Source organism: Lingula anatina, chromosome 1, assembly GCF_051362555.1.
Source record: "Lingula anatina isolate TDL-2025a chromosome 1, LinAna3.0, whole genome shotgun sequence".
NCBI classification, from domain to species: Eukaryota; Metazoa; Brachiopoda; class Lingulata; order Lingulida; family Lingulidae; genus Lingula; species Lingula anatina.
In genome coordinates, this window is record NC_141767.1 from 25,734,911 (window position 1) to 25,752,477 (window position 17,567).

At 37.5% G+C, this 17,567-nt stretch overlaps 1 protein-coding gene across 1 annotated transcript; it reads right to left on the reverse strand.

Moving 5' to 3' along the window:
- Nucleotides 1-1,913: 1,913 nt before the first annotated feature.
- Nucleotides 1,914-17,491, reverse strand: LOC147764164 (RNA helicase MOV-10-like). The gene is made up of 14 exons (XM_086998616.1): nt 16,338-17,491; nt 15,333-15,509; nt 14,495-14,583; nt 13,879-13,994; nt 11,615-13,560; nt 9,707-9,980; nt 9,030-9,092; nt 7,498-8,372; nt 6,878-7,429; nt 6,287-6,467; nt 5,914-6,059; nt 4,866-5,612; nt 4,154-4,253; nt 1,914-3,683 (listed from the first exon to the last, which is right to left on the reverse strand). The coding sequence occupies exons 1-5, from the start codon at nt 16,767-16,769 to the stop codon at nt 13,496-13,498; spliced, it is 879 nt and encodes a 292-aa protein (XP_086854742.1). The 5' UTR covers nt 16,770-17,491; the 3' UTR covers nt 1,914-3,683; nt 4,154-4,253; nt 4,866-5,612; nt 5,914-6,059; nt 6,287-6,467; nt 6,878-7,429; nt 7,498-8,372; nt 9,030-9,092; nt 9,707-9,980; nt 11,615-13,495.
- Between the last annotated feature and the right edge of the window lie 76 nt (nt 17,492-17,567).

The window sequence follows — 17,567 nt, forward strand, 5'->3', positions numbered from 1 at the left end:
ATCAACTTACGTTACTCTACTAAACACTCCCCGCTCTTATTCGCTGCATGCTGTCAATTACTAACGTTACAAGTGTTCCAGTGTACGCGGACAAGGTCGTTCAATGATGGCCTGGGGCAGGTTAGTAAACTTCAAGTTGATATCATGTCAACAAGATGCAAGGACACTGTCAATCATAATTAGGGGAGAGGCATGCGTGTTTTCCCTTCAAAAACTATTATAGCCTAACATTGATTCTTCCCTCCGAAGTAATTGTGTGATTTTTTTCTTTTTAAACAAAAAAGTTAAGGTATGAAAACGCTGAATGTATTTCAAACGTAGGTGTATATACAATAAAAATAATGAAATCTGTGTCTCACTCTCACACGACACCCCCGCGTCCAAACTGACAGGATGGTGGCGACAGCAACGCCCCCAGTCGACAGTCTAAGATTGGAAGTCTATGAGCGATAGACTAATTAATGCCAAATTTCCGCATGACAACGATTTATAGACTCCCGGGAATTATTTTCCCTCACCGCTCTTTGTCGCGCTGGCGGTCAATGCAGCATTTATTTCAAAACAAGTTGACCGCAAATTAAGCACGATTTTGCACCTTCAAGTTCCGTGTCACGTTTTCATATCATGCATCTTTTATTTCTACAAGTATTCTCTGCCCAAAATGCGTAAAAAAAGAGAGTTATCTTACTAGGTTGTTTAGAAAACTTCTTTTTCCTCCGACTACACGTCTTCTCTCCCGTTCACCTCCAGGTTAAAATGACCACTCAGCTTCGCTTCTAACACCACTACACGTCACTTCCGGGCACAATCAGTCTTCTCCGATTCCCTCCATATAGTCAGGGTTAGTTTGACCTAAGTAGGTCAAAATCTAGGGCGAGGCTCACTTGTACAAATGAATGGGAAGCGGACTCTCTGTCATGGGGGACTTTCTGGTACATGTCACCGGTGATGGCACAGAAATGGGAAAATTCTTGGTTTTGTCTAGTTTTGCTTGCATTATACATTTATATAAAATCTGATTCTCAAGATAAATGCAATCGGCAAGTATTATGCTACAGGGATGGGAGTGAGGTGTTCTTAAGAATAAAAAAATTGGGCCTTAATTCCCTCAGCAAATGTAAAATAGTGCCAGTAGATAAGGACAATAATGGCACAAGGATGGAAAAAATCTTGGTTTTGTCTAGTTTTGCTTGCTATATGCATTTATATAAAAATTGGGCCTCAATTCCCACAGCAAAAAAAAAAAAAAAAATAGTGCCAGTAGATAAGGATAACAATGGCACAGGAATGGGAAAAAACTAGTTTTTTTCTCGTTTTACTTGTGTTATAGTCAAGAACATATACATTTATACACAATGTACCCCTTCGTTAACATTAAGAGGTGTTGGGTTCTTAAATCTACAGTGGGATTTATTTAAGTAAGATAGTTACTTCTCTAATTTGACTCAGGAAAGTCTAGGTAACGGCTCGAGTTATTCCTGGGGCTCCGTAAGTTAAAAGCATCGCGTATTGCGAACGGCGATATCACATAGAGGCTACAGTGTATTACATGGGGCGAGCATGGGCAAGTAATGGAATCGAGACGCTTGCGCTCGGTCGCAATGCGCGCTGCTTTCGAGTTACGGGGCCCGGGAGAGCAAAGTAACGCAGCACCACAGCTTTGTATCCAAAAACCAAAATTCAACTCATTACCTGGACATCGGCTAGTTTTATGGAAGAAATTGGAGTGACAGAAATAGTGACGAGATTGTAAAAGTTTAAGTGAGAGGCGAAAGAGGATGATTTCTACTAATGATTAAACGAGCATACATGCGAGTCCATTTAAATTTATTTGCAAGTCTCGCTTTTTTTAGCGATCTGTACACGACCACTTTTTTTACAAAAAAAAAAAAAAAAAAAAGAAAGAAAGAAAATTATAGAATATTTTTTATTCAACTATTATGTACAATTTTGAATATTTACAGTTGATTTAAAAAGGACTAATAATCAGTAATGAACTACGTAAACGCAATGAATTAATACATAGCAGTATTATCAAAAGTTCTAAGATTTTCCATCGTCTTCATCTAGCGTCGGAACGCACACAGTCCGATAATGCAGGTCTTGTGGTCGGAAACTGGTACCAGATGCACTCGGGTCGTGGGGAAAAACCCGTCTAAACCCTTCGTGGGGAATGGCGGGAAAGTGCCCACCCCGGATAATTCGGTCCTTATAACATGACGAAATCGGTTTCTATTGGCACGGCGCTGCGTACAGTTCAAGAATCGTCCCGACTAACTATTCTCTATATATACTATACACGAGGTGAAGCATAAAAACTTATTAAAGTAATTCTTACAGAAAAAGGCACTGAAGCCAATAAAAAACTAACAAGAGACATAACAAACAGAATCATTTTGACCATCTTGGAGAATTAAAACCATAAATAAAGTTAATCATTTTACAACTGCAAGCATCTTTCAAAACTTGATTATAGTTCTCTTTATGATAAAATGCAAACAGATTCAAGTAATATGATTATAACTCGGGAATATCAATGATTTCAACTAAACTTTGATATATAATTCGACTTAAAATACCAGGTTTCTAAAATGCAACTTTGCACTGAAATCGCAACTACCTGCATGATACAAGTACAGAATAAAGCAAGCTTGCTTCAAAATATTTCGGATCTCACATTACACTGTATGACCGCCCATGTAAATTTCAATCTGAATTTTTTTGATCCGGAGAAAAGGTGCATATATGATGAAGTGGATGTATTTGTCAAGTATAACACTTGAGAAAATCTGAATATTAGTAATGTGATCTCTATCTTGAGAGATGACAGCATCTCTCAAGAAGAGCAGACTGTACAAAAAATATAATGAAATATTTTCTCACTCGTAAAATATTTCATTACAGATTTTGCACAATCTATCAATGTAAAATCTCTTCATGAAAAAGCGTTTACATGAAGTCAGATTTTACAAAGATGTGAGGGTTTGTTAGTAAGGTTAGTGTGCAGGTTAAGACCTTTTCAAATGCCATACTGACAAACAACTCCACATCATCAAAAGCACAAATTTGAAAAATGACCATCTCAGATTGAAACAAAACACAGACGACCACAAGTGGTGGGAATGTTTTTGTGAGCAAAAAACTATCTGCATTCAGAATGTGGATAAAGCTACTCTATATTCAAATTTATTAATATAATAATTATAGCAACTGTAGAGGTAGACTTTTCCTACAGAAGCACACATCTTATTCAATTGATCTTGTATGGAATGAAGAATTATCTTGAACCTCAGTTTTCTCTTCTGTTATTGAAATAAAATGGTTCACTGCATAAGGCATAAAATACAAATGAAATTTGATGCAATTTCACCTTGACATGTTTGTGACCCATGAACCCCAAATATTCTCAGCATCCAAAAGACTGATACATTATTAGACTGTATTCCCACTACATTCAGTACTGTATATTGCCTTCATTACCATTCCACATTCTTTATATTTGTTTGCAGAACAAGCCGTGTCCTTCAACACCAAAACTCGTGGGACGTCCGAGCATCCATGAAAGTGTCCACAGGGCTCCTTGCTAACGCTGTACAGTGTTCAACATCTTGGACATTTGGTCTTGGGTCGACGTTATCTGACATCATGCAGGCATAATTATTGGAAAACTCCCAATTCGTAGCCTACAAATGAAATCCAACTTTTACTCAAAAGTATGAAAAGCTATATCGAAAGTTTGCAGTAACTGCAACAAAGAAAGTATATCACTGGTATTTACACACCGTTAACATTAATGAAAAGCTTGGTTCTTAAAATGATCAGATCGTTATTTCCAAATGTACAGTGAAATATGCTTCCTTTATTGAAATATATATATTAACTTTTTAGAGTAAGTAGACAGCAGTCTTCCAAAAATAAATTATTTCAAACATTTGACAAAAAAGTAAGAAAAGATGTTGCTATATTGAATATTGTAATGTTAGCCTACATGTTAAATTGTCGACTGTCTGTGCTACTTCTAATTCTACTGTTTGTTTACATAGGATATAGTTTTTGATCACTGTCAATAATAAGAAATGCTATAATACACCAATAATAATACTTAAAAAATTCAGAACCACTTTTCTTAAGTTGTTGATCCCCAATAACTTACAAAGTTATCTGTATAAAGATTCCTCAATCCTGAAGAAGTGTTTCATCTGGAGGTTTGGTAGTTGCAATCTTCATTTTTAGAATCCACCACTTTTGGTAGCCTGCAAATTTAAATTATTACTTCAAAATGTAATAAAAGTCAACCATTTGTATATGAAATGTGTTTTTAAAGTTTCAGCAGTTTGATGGGAAATAAATATAAAAAGTACTTTTGTCACAAACTTGGAAAAAACATTCAAGCGAAATATTTTGACATGCCACTGGCGACCTTCAGACTTAATGTCACAATGGGGTATTGCACAAATTAGTTTTAACGAAGGAAAAGGAACACTAACAGCATTTAAACGACTCTACTCAAAGACAAGTTTAAGTAAAGCCTGAACAATCTAGATCCAGCGGGAGGAGTGTACTAGTATTCCATCAAGTGTTTAATTCGTGAAGGATTTATATGGGAGAGACAAAGAGAAAGTTGAACGTTAGAGTTAAAGAACACGGGAAGGAATAAGAAAGGGTACCCGAAGAGGGAAAAATACACTACAGCCCAAGGTAGCCTTCTGCTACAACGAACCATCACAAAAAAACATTGATTGGGAGAGTGCCAAGATTCTACAAAAAGAAAGTGACTGGAGAACAAGAGGCGTAAAGGGAGGCATATAAACCAGGAAAATGCCTAACAATCTGAACAATATAGAGAGATGGAAATAAATAATCACTTCTACGGTGGCCTTTTATTACCACAACCACAGCACTGGAGGTGGGGGTGGTAGCTGCTAGTATACAATTTCTGGACCAGTGACAACGTCCCGGAGTCACATTGGTGGTGGGTGTTGGGGGCGGTAGCTCCAAGTAATCTGGACCAGTAACCACGCCCTGGAGTCACATTGGTGGTAGTGGTGGGTGGTGGGGGCGGTAGCTCCAAGTAATCTGGACCACTGACCACGCCTCGGAGTCACATTGTTGGTGGTGGGTGGTGGGGGCGGTAGCTCCAAGTAATCTGGACCAGTGACCACGCCCCGGAATCACATTGGTGGCGGTGGGTGGTGGGGGCCGTAGCTCCAAGTAATCTGGACCAGTGACCACGCCCCGGAGTCACATTGGTGGCGGTGGGTGGTGGGGGCGGTAGCTCCAAGTAATCTGGACCAGTGACCACGCCCCGGAATCACATTGGTGGCGGTGGGTGGTGGGGGCCGTAGCTCCAAGTAATCTGGACCAGTGACCACGCCCCGGAGTCACATTGGTGGCGGTGGGTGTTGGGGGCGGTAGCTCCAAGTAATCTGGACCAGTGACCACACCCCGGAGTCACATTGGTGGTGGTGGGTGGTGGGGGCGGTAGCTCCAAGTAATCTGGACCAGTGACCACACCTCGGAGTCACATTGGTGGTGGTGGGTGGTGGGGGCGGTAGCTCCAAGTAATCTGGACCAGTGACAACGTCCTGCAGAATATTGAGACTGTTGAGGATCTGAAAGTTGACGAATGGCATGTCAAAATATTTTGTATGAATGATAAGGTTTTTCCACATCTGTGACAAATTAAAAGAGCTTTTTACCTGTGAAAAATGAGCACTGAATTTGCTAGAGTAAATTGTAAATAGAAAACAAATGCCTGCACCGAGTGACAGGTCCCAAACATTCTTAAAACAATTGTCTAAGACCTTGCACAAAATGCTCAGTTTGTTGGAGTTGCACTGATAAAAGATTTGTATTATCTATACAATGAATGACAATCTAGTTCATTTACCCTTATCTTGTCCCATAACTTACCTTGAATGCTCTCTAATCACAACTACTGAAGGGCTCTTGAAACACTATATGATATAGCTGACATGGCTTTCTCCATTTTAGCCTTGTTAACCTTGTTAAAATGGACCGTCATCAGGACAGGCGCTCGCCAATGCTATCTGCCTCAACTACAAAATAAAAAATTATAAGTCAAAAGTTTCCCTCTTTACTTCTCCCACCCAAATCCAATCTACTAACCATAAATATCTTAATCCTAGGAGTGGGTCATGGGTAAAAGACATTGCCTTCTGAATGTGAGCTATCAAATTAATGTGGCTAACGGTTTTTAGTTTTTCAAGGTATGAAAAATCACTTAAGTGTTTTGTTTTCCCCCAAAAACATGAGTGATATGTACCTTTTAAGGCTTGATAGGTTTCCATCTCTGTGAAACGCCATATGCTTCTGATGCTCCCCCATGCAGCCCCCTAACATACAGACCATGGCAGGACTCAACCATGCACCAAGGATTGAATGTGACCCTCTTCTTGCACCTCTTTCAAAAAAGCGGCTTTATCAGGAATTGCCCTAATTGAGTTCTGTAAATAGAAAGGAAAATTTGATTAGTTTTCAAAAATTGTATATCAAAAGCAGTCTGCAGCCAGAAAAATTGTTGGAATCGGTAGATTTCCAGAATGTGTCAATTTGGTGACATGGCTGTTAGATTTTTTCTATAAGTATGAAGAAGAGCTTTTGATTTATTTTAAATGTAACTGTTACATCATGATTCGAGAAAAATGTCAAGGTCTTGTTAATACAAATATTAATGCAATCCAGTCTAGTCCTATTGAACTTTGTATTCGAACCAGTGAATCAAGATTCAGACATCTATATCTAGTTTTTAGGAAAGAAGGTGGACTGAATGGCCAGTAGGGTGAAAAGTTTATGGCACAGACTGCTGCTGAAAAATTAATTTTAGTGTATTGTTCTCGCCAGTAACACGGGTTACCTTGCAGGTTTTTCCGCCTCAGTGAAACACCATATGCTTCAGACGCTTCTCCAATGCAGCCTCTTCAACAGACCGTGGCAGGACTCACTGGCACCAAGGATTGAGGGATGTATCGGAAGTGTGCAGGTGGCCCTCTTCTCCTTGCAGTTGCCATGAAACGTTGGACAGGACTCGCTGGACGCTTCCTAGTGCAGCCACCTCGTAGACAGACCATGGCAGGACTCGCTGGACGCTTCCCCAGTGCAGCCACCTCGTAGACGGACCATGGCAGGACTCGCTGGACGCTTCCCCAGTGCAGCCACCTCGTAGACGGACCATGGCAGGACTCACTGGACGCTTCCCAAGTGCAGCCACCTCGCAGATAGACCATGGCACGACTCGCCGGACACTTCCTTAATGCAGCCACCTCGTAGACAGGCCATGACAGGACTCGCTGGACGCTTCCCCAGTGCAGCCACATCAAAGAGACAGACCATGGCAGGACTCGCTGGCACCAAGGAATGGTCAAAGTAGCTTAAGTGTAGATGTGGGACGTCTCCTTGCAGTTGTGTTCTGTCAACAGAAAGAAAAATTAATTAATGACTTTTCATACTATGTCAGCACTCTGCAGTCAGGCTTACCTTTAAGTGGTTTCCATCTCATTGAAACACCATATGACAAGACTCGCTGGACGCTTCCCCAGTGCAGCCACCTTGTAGACAGACCATGGCAGGACTAGCTGGACGCTTCCCCTGTGCCGCCACCTCGTAGACAGACCATGGCAGGACTCGCTGGACGCTTCCCCTGTGCAGCCACCTCGTAGAGAGACCATGGCAGGACTCGCTGGCTCCAAGGGATGGTCGAAGTAGCTTAAGTGTAGATGTGGGGTGTCTCCTTGCAGTTGTGTCCTGTAAACAGAAATAAAAACGAGGTTAGATTTCTTTCATTTCTCAAACCCCCCTTCCAAAAAGAAAAAAAGATTACATACCTTAAAGAGTGTAGTCGAAGTCCCACAGGTGGCGCCCATCATCTTCTATGTCCTGTAAACAGAAATAAAAACGAGATTAGATTTCTTTCACTTCTCAAACTCCCCTTCCAAAAAGAAAAAAAGATTACATACCTTAAGGAGTGTAGTCGAAGTCCCACAGGTGGCACCCATCATCTTCTATGTCCTGTAAACAGAAATAAAAACGAGATTAGATTTCTTTCACTTCTCAAACTCCCCTTCCAAAAAGAAAAAAAGATTACATACCTTAAGGAGTGTAGTCGAAGTCCCACAGGTGGCGCCCATCATCTTCTATGTCCTGTAAACAAAAAATAAAAACGAGATTAAATTTCTTTCATTTCTCAAACCCCCCTTCCAAAAAGAAAAAAGATTACATACCTTAAGGAGTGTAGTCGAAGTCCCACAGGTGGCGCCCATCATCTTCTATGTCCTGTAAACAGAAATAAAAACGAGATTAGATTTCTTTCACTTCTCAAACTCCCCTTCCAAAAAGAAAAAAAGATTACATACCTTAAGGAGTGTAGTCGAAGTCCCACAGGTGGCGCCCATCATCTTCTATGTCCTGTAAACAGAAATAAAAACGAGATTAGATTTCTTTCATTTCTCAAACTCCCCTTCCAAAAAGAAAAAAAGATTACATACCTTAAGGAGTGTAGTCGAAGTCCCACAGGTGGCGCCCATCATCTTCTATGTCCTGTAAACAGAAATAAAAACGAGATTAGATTTCTTTCATTTCTCAAACCCCCCTTCCAAAAAGAAAAAAGATTACATACCTTAAGGAGTGTAGTCGAAGTCCCACAGGTGGCGCCCATCATCTTCTATGTCCTGTAAACAGAAATAAAAACGAGATTAGATTTCTTTCACTTCTCAAACTCCCCTTCCAAAAAGAAAAAAAGGTTACATACCTTAAGGAGTGTAGTCGAAGTCCCACAGGTGGCGCCCATCATCTTCTATGTCCTGTAAACAGAAATAAAAACGAGATTAGATTTCTTTCATTTCTCAAACTCCCCTTCCAAAAAGAAAAAAGATTACATACCTTAAGGAGTGTAGTCGAAGTCCCACAGGTGGCGCCAATCATTTTCTATGTCCTGTAAACAGAAATAAAAACGAGATTAGATTTCTTTCATTTCTCAAACCCCCCTTCCAAAAAGAAAAAAGATTACATACCTTAAGGAGTGTAGTCGAAGTCCCACAGGTGGCGCCCACCAGTTTGCAGTCTGCTTCCTGGACCTGTAATAAAAAGAAACCTGGAAAGCATGGGAATATGCAATGACACTACGACTCCAGCCCACGACAGCAAAAAGGTGAAGTATCCTGCGAAGATGACCGAGCGACGATTCCTCGTGGGGAGAAGCGAAGATTTTAGCTGGCCAGCTAAGAGAAACGCCGAATCCACCGTCTAGACGTCTGCGTGTGCAGGGAACAATATGTCGAAGAGCGATGCGTTGACGTAGGATGAGTAGAAGATTCGGAGAAATGGGAGTCGACTCCCGTGTCCTTTGTGCTTGATACAGGGCGCAGCACATGGCATCCGTCCTGTTGCTCTAGATCTGTCCGCTGTTGAGTGAAGGCACTTTTAAAATTTTGCGCTTTTATACCTTTGTTGACGTATAGTCACATGATGGCGTTCTTGTTGTCACCAATGGTCAACTTGTTCAAAGGGGATGGCCTTTGATAGTGATGCGCAAAGTTGGTAATAATATCTTATCAACATATACATTTTCTTTTATATTTTATATTTTGATTATTCTGCCTGTCAGTTTGTTTATAATAAGAGTAAAAAGTTCTAAGCAATGTCTGTGAAATGTGCAGGCAAATTTGATGAAAATTTCTGAGCAACATACCTTCTCCCTAAAATTTTTATAGGTACGATGTCCGTTAAGCTGGTAGCTGTGAACTTCTCGCAGGCTACTTTAGTGTGCGTGTATTTGAACACTGATCCAAAATGTGGATAATGTAATTTGGCGTAGGGTGACTGCATTTTTGAGGCAGCCTGAGGGAGTATGGTTGTTCTGATTGTAGTGAATTGTAGAGAGACAATTGGAAGTACACTGGACTTAGCATGTTCAGTCACCCAAGTACTCTGAAACACATTTTGTAATCAGCTGACTTGTTATTCTGAAAAATGAAAAAACAAATTATATTGATTTACAAAACTGGAAGATAGAAGCAGTGGATCATATTACTTATGCCAGGCAGAAGAAACGACTGAATGTATATTTTTATATTCAAAACGTCTACTGATTTAGGTAATAATTAATAGCCTGGAAGATAGCAGCAGTGGATCATATTACTAATGCAAGGCAGAAGAAACGAGTGAATGTATATTTTTATATTCAAAACGTCTACTGATTTAGGTAATAATTAATAGCCTGGAAGATAGCAGCAGTGGATCATATTACTAATGCAAGGCAGAAGAAACGAGTGAATGTATATGTCTATATTCAAAACGTCTACTGATTTAGGTAATAATTAACAACTGACGTCTCCCTTCATGGCGTCGGGTTATCAGTACTCCCTCACCAGTAACATGAGTTATGAGTTGAGCAGAAACAGAAAAAGATTTTTTATAAAGATAATGCAAGTATATGTGTAGGCCCATTTATCTTTTTTTATATTACTAAACGTAAGAATTGTTTGTCCAAGTGAAACTTTACTTACATCAGCCTAGCAACTAAATCTGACGTCTCCGAAAATAACTAGAATTTTTTGAATAACGCAATAATGCGGCCACCTTCGAGGTGTCGCCCGGTTTTTAAAAATTGAAAAAAGAAACTTTTCGGGGCGTCTTTTGTCGCGGGTCATTATTTTCAGTTGTTTGATGTTTTTTTGTAATATTTTAGCCATTGATAGAATCTATAATTCAGTTACATCCACGATTAGCTAGACAAAATGGTGACAGGGAAAAGTCAAATTTTTTAAACGGCAAAAACTGCATTCTCTTAGAAAGCAATTAGCAAACATTCATTACTGTGAAAAATTCAACCGAAGTTGAACACAAAATGTGTCAAAAATAAACGTGCATGTCGTAATACCTTTTTAAAGCAGTCTAATTTTTGTTAGTATTAAAAACGTGTAAATATTATCCACATAGGATATTTTTAAAGCCTTCGATATTTAAAATATTTAAACTTCCCATACTTTGAGGCATGCATGAGTCGGAAAATGTTTGCATAATTACATAAAAAACTAGAATTATCTCTTTATGTGACCACAGTTTACTCATGTGCCTTACATCATTCCCTTAAACCCTTTCCCAATATCGATTTCAGATATTTTTGACACATTTTGTCTTCATCTGAATCACGTGAACGTTATCAAGTGTCATAAGGCGTACATTACGAAAATATTTAGGTCTTGGAACGTGATTTGATGACTTTTTTTAATGCATATATATACAATTATAAATTTATAATTAAGTTATTTAATATCAAATTATAAGTTCTGACCGAGTTTTAAAATTTATTTTAGGAGGGGTAAAAAAACCCAACCCCATCTAATATATATTGGATACATCCGTAGGCTTATGTCCTTAGAACTAGGCGTACAAAATGTGTCTTCTAGCTAAAGTTATTATTATGGTGTATGTGTAATTTAAAAAAAACTACGTAAGAATGACAATAGGTCATGTGTTTCGAATGCACCCCCCACTCTCCGATCAGACATTACTTTTGTATAATTCACAGTCCATCTTCGTTGTAGTTTGTGACTTAACGTCATTTCTTAGTGAAGCGGTGTTGTCCTCAATTTACCTTAAATGTCCAAATTACTAAGAAGAAACCACTTGCAAGAATTATAAGGCTTTTTATACTGCTAGGTCTATAGACGTGATACACACGATATTTTGCAACCCCACAAAATCTGTTTCTTAAAATTTTGGTTTCACCATAAAGCTTAGCACTATCATTCTTTTTTGCTTTATTTATATATTCTCAGTACATAAATAACCATTGTCTGTTGCCCAATTTTGCACAAAAATAAGATAATCCCCAAAACCTCATTAATTGTGTTTCCTCCATCCCAAAAAATATTAAAAATTTCTCCTCATAATTTAGTAGTGCACTGGCATCTACACAGTACATAAATGTATCATTATAATAACATCTTGTTCTTACTGATAACATAATTAGCTTAATTCCATAACAATTCTAAAATGTTAATAACAATGAAAATTCAAAGTAGATGGCAAGATTCTTATTGTGCTGATAAAGATAAAATATGTAAATTCAATACTGATTAGGTACTGTATACTGGCTCATTGAAAAAAAGGGAACCGTTTCACAAAAAAATTAAGCTTAGACTGCTAAATCTGGATAGCCAACTATACAAAGTCAACTTTGCGATATTGTCTTACAACTACAATTTTTTAAGAATGATTGGTCCACAGTTGATGAGTAGAATATACATAAATGGGCTACTGACACCATTGCAAGTAAAAGACTTGCCAAGACAATCAAAATGTAAATCAAAGGAAAGTGAAAAGAAAGTAAAAAGACTGGAAAAAATGAAGCAAAATTGATAACTTGGTTAATGAGCGAACAATACTCTAGTTTTGATTAAATCAGAACTTTTCTTGCACCTTTTCTTGGGGAATAGGGGATTGGTGTAGTGAAAGCCCAACCTTAACCTTTGGATGCTATTCTCATTAAACATATGCATAAAAGACAAAATTTAGACCACAAATAGATTCATGCAATCTACCAACCTTTTTTACAGTGAGTCATTGCAACTTATTAGTTATTTCTGGCCTAGGCTATCTGTAAGATTCTTACAACTGTGAAGTGCAACTTAGCCAGCTAAGTCTTTATAGGCTCAGATTTTAGACTACAAACCAGCTTCAAACATTTAGTAAAGCAAGTGCAAGGAATAGTTAGTTTGAAGGCTCTGCCTCCCCATAGGGTGAGAACAAACACAGTCACACTGTATGATACATTACAGAAAACATTGGTTAAAAATATTCTCTGGAATTTTACATTTTCACTAGTATAGAATCAATTTGATTTCTAAAACTGACTTATTATAAAAATACTCCTGTCAATTTAAAACTTTTTCATAAAGCATATCTGAAGTACACTGATAAAATGTTATTAAAAATATTAAAATTTGATATTCACAGATAAAATAGGCTCAAGTCAAAATTATTAAGACAATTATTGAAGCATTATTCAAACCCCAATTTTGTTTATTTTCATACAATTAGTGATTCACAAGTTCTTTAACAGAGTTGTACCTAATCTGACTACATGATATCTATCAAAATCTCTCTAAAATCAAGTGACAAAAAATGCCCACAGTTTCAAGCACCATAAAATATGGCTTAAGTAAGTAATATCCTCAATTGTTTCATAATAAACGTCATGTCACTTGAATGTACCATTCTCCAGAAAAAAAGATGAACTTGCAAGGTTTGATAAGTCTGCGTTTACAGGTAGATGTCATAGTTTAATATACATGAGGCAGCTTTATATCGTGGTCAACAATATTATATTATATCAGTTTCTCTAGCCTCCATGTCTTATTCGTCATAATATTTTGATTTTCAAATTCAGGGTCCCCTAGTAAAAGATCTTGCATTTCCTCTTGATCACAGAAGAATCTGAGTTGAGAATACAGTTGAGAATACAGAGTTAAAATTAGGCCTCTCCTCTCCACTCGGGGTCCTCTTGCAACTGAACCTGGCTGACATCCATGGTTACATCTTGAAAAATAATATATTCCAAAAAAGTTTAGATGGTGCAGTAATAATAATAATAATAATAATTAAAATCAATAAATCTTGGACGCATTACTTGTCGTACGTCTGAATAACATGACAGACAAGAAGAAAATAGTTGCTCTTGAAAATGGACTTTAAGTAATGAAAATGCAAGATGACAGCTAGTAGATAGTACATGTGCATGCAATTTATTTGAAATTCTGACTTTTCAGTCCTAATGATTTAGATTATTTATAGCCAATAATCTGAGAAAATAAAATATTCAACAGAGAAATTGATTGCAGTAAATCCTGCTCGTACCTGACTGCTTAATATTCACTGCAGCAAACCTCTCTACGACATCGTCGAGCTGATCAGTAGGGTCATCATAATCACATCCTGTGTTCGCTTTTTTCTCGAGGCAGTACTTAAGGAAACTACACCAAAGAGAAGTTGAAAATAAAGAAAGAATTGCCTACTTTCTTTTGTCTTTCTGTATGGACTTTCATTCACAATAAAAGAAAGAATTGCCTAGTAGACACTATTTTGTCTGTCAATTTGGAGTTTAATTTACATGTTTTTTAACTTTCCTTTTTTTTCTATTTTTTTTTCATTTAACAGTCTGTCTGAACTAAAACATGATAGCTTTCTCTTTTTAATCTTTCTATCCTCTGTTTTTTTTTTTGTCAGTCTGTCTGAACAAACATTAAAAATTTAATTTATGAACTTTATTAAATCCTTAACATTTCTTTTTTTGTTGGTTTGTCTGTCTGTCTGAACAAAAGTTCTTAGAAACAATGAGATTAAATAAAGATTAAATAAAGGAAAAAAAATTTGAACCTAACATGGCTGATTTGTGTTTGGTTTGAAAAAGTCTTATAATTTGATTGAACTTTTTTTGCTTACTGATCAAATAAATTAAAATAATTCACTTCACCTGTTCCATTGTTCATCTTGCGAAAGAAGAAACGGATTCCCTACAACAATCAATAGGGCCTTTGCTCTTGTGATCGACACATTAAACCTCTGAAAAAAAATTAATCCCACATGTAACTGTATGTGCGGGTGAACACTGAAGACAGTATAGTCTGAGACTAACTGTTCATATCTCTTCTGTGAATTCCGCATCACATGGCATAGTCTCCGCAGTGCCATAGTGGAAAGAAATGGTGATGAAAATAGTATGGACTCTAGCTGTTTAAATAACCTTACATTTCAAAATATGTGTGTGCACATCCACATGTACAAAGTCTTATGAATTATGTGTTCACGCATGTACACATGCCACAGCACAATCATGGTAATGACACTATCTTTTCAATGGGCAAAAATTATCAAACTTTCAAATGTATACCTTTATAAACACATAAAGTATATAGTATTAGTGGTACTCTTACTGCACAGATTAGAACTATAGATTAGCTTACTTTTTTATTCTGTTGTGACCATCCAATAGGAATTGGGTAGGAGTATCAAAATTTTAAAAATAAATGGCCTAAAAAATACCGCATCTGTAAAATTCACGATTTCCCCCCCACTGAAAAATATCAAGTTATTACCATATGCTGAGGTGGCACTAGAAATTTTTTCTAAAGCCAAATTACTACTTTTTCATCACTTTTTTCTCCAAAATGGTTTAAATTTGACTAAAATAAGTCAAATCAACCCTATTTTGTTTAGCCAATTGAAGTCAGTTTTAGCATTTGGCTTAAATGGGCAGTGTTAACTCTACCCCAGTTTATGTGTCCACATGCATAAGTGTACAAATGACTGACCTTTGGGTTCTTTAAAAAGCCCAGCTTGAACTCTGCGTCCAGAGCCAGGTAATCGGGGTTACTACTCACGGTGGACACCATGATGACCCGTCTCTCCTGACCCTGAAATTCCTCCACACTGCCCACCTTTATGTCCCGAAAGTTTTTCTTGAACAGCAGTTGCCTCAGTTTTTGAACCTGTGGAGAGAATAAAAAGGGATGTCTGTGCATTTACAGGCCCGTAACCAGCATTTTCAAAAGGGGGGTTCTTTTTCTGAAAAAGTGGACCTTTTTCCATAAAAACTTCATGTACCTAGATCAAATTTTACCCACAGTGGACCTTTTCCCAGCAAAAGTGGCAGTTCTTTCCCAGCAAAAGTGGCAGTTCTTTAAAACCCCCGAACCCCCCCTGGCTACGCGCCTGATATAATACTCATCCGTTACATTCAGCAATTACTTTATCTTTATCTTATTTTACTATATCTAGTAGTTAGCCATAACTCTGAACAGGCTGCATATTGTTAGTACATTACATTATAACCAAGCTCAGGTGGATTAGTAATTGAATTTGCCATGTGAGATGGGAGTGAGCAAATTCACCACAATTTTAATTTTAATTTTTTAAATTTTTCTTTATACTTTATCACATGTACACTTCTGTAGTTAAAGTAGGACTTTTCATAAGCCTAACAGTACCATATCTATAACATACTATTAACTCAGATGTATTGTGGCTGTACTTTAATTTAAGGTAAATGGAATGTTGGACCTTTAAAGAATGTTGACTACTGGCTCTTTAGAGCTATGCCACATTCTTAGAATCTTTTGCCCTAACTCAGCAAAAAGGCCCAGTTAATAATTGTAAACAAATTTGCAAAGTTTTACTAGGCAGCTTCAATTAATTGGCATTTGGCGTGAAGCCCGATTTGATATTGCAAACTGTTGTTAGTAACTTGAAAAGGGAGAGGGACTGGGGAGGGGTTGCCTGTATTCATCATGGAATAAGTTCTGTCATATTTCCCTCACTTGTTTTCTGTAGGGGGAAATAATTCCAGTTTCATTCTGCAAGACTCGGATGCCTCTGGCCTCCAGTAGCTTCTCCACATATCCCAACACAATAGTTGCTTCTTCTGGATTGAAGAATGATGGACTCCTTTCCTCCCTCATGTCCTCCCCAACCACTCCATGGAATACAAAGGGACACCCCATTTTTGGTAAACCTTCCCAGTTGCAGAGGGACTCCCTGGCAAGTCGGTCAGCACAGGCTTCTAGCTCGTTGTGGTAGAACTGTTCGTTTGGAAGCTTGAGGATAGCAGGATGTGATCTGTAGTTTTTGAGGAGTTTTGTAAGGAGAAATGGGTTGTAATGGCCTTGACGTTGGTACAGTACATCTTGATCGTCGTCATCTGAGCCAGGACTCGAACCACCCCTCTTCTTGTACACATCACAGTAGGTCATGTATCTTTCTAGGAGTGAGAGTCCTGTAAGACATTAAAATGATGAGACATTTCATATACATGTATAAATGTATAAATGAAGTTATTCTTTATCAAAGAAACTAAATAACTATGAGGTTCAAAAGGTTTTAATTTCACCAATATATGTACAAAAGAGATGAAAGAGACATTTTGTCAATGCTTAAGTACAAAATCTCTACTACCACATGTAAAAGTATTTCAGTGTTTGCAATTTTACCAGAGCTTATAGAACTACCAAAAAAAACTGATCCTTGTCAAAACCTAGTCCTAGTCAAAAGAAAGACTTTCTTTTGTCAAATTTAAAATTATTGAAGGAATAATTCTGGGCACAGCCATAGCAGTAAAAATGTTTCATTAATTGCATTACCTTTTATTTTACTTAAATCTCAGAAGCAGAAATCACTGGTCAATAAAAAGCTTTTAGAATAAGTCCTACATGTACATGTATATGATTTTACCAGACTCTCAAACACCTTTGTAAATATTATAGTTAATCATAGTACTTTTGTCCACAATTTTCAACTTCACTTTTCTTTTAGTCATAGTCTTATTTCATTTTTATTTAAGCCCGAGGTAGTAATGTAACTTCCCCTTTTAATGCATTTCATAACACATACACTCACACACACTGGCAGATTAAAACTTTACTATTACTCATATTATCATTTTTATTATAATGGCTGTTGGAGGCATATTATTATAATTAAATATATTAAAAACTATTATAATTATAATTATATATATTAAAAACTTATTTGCAATATAAAACAAAATTTAC

What these genes read in the sequence shown, in the direction of transcription:
- LOC147764164 (XM_086998616.1), bottom strand. Translation starts at nt 16,769, where the DNA reads ATGACCTACTGTGATGTGTACAAGAAGAGGGGTGGTTCGAGTCCTGGC. An exon ending in TTTCCCCCTACAGAAAACAA is followed by an intron (nt 15,510 to 16,337) that starts GTGAGGGAAATA and finishes TTCTCTCCACAG; the next exon opens with GTTCAAAAACTGAGGCAACT. An exon ending in CAAGATGAACAATGGAACAG is followed by an intron (nt 13,995 to 14,494) that starts GTGAAGTGAATT and finishes TCTTTGGTGTAG; the next exon opens with TTTCCTTAAGTACTGCCTCG.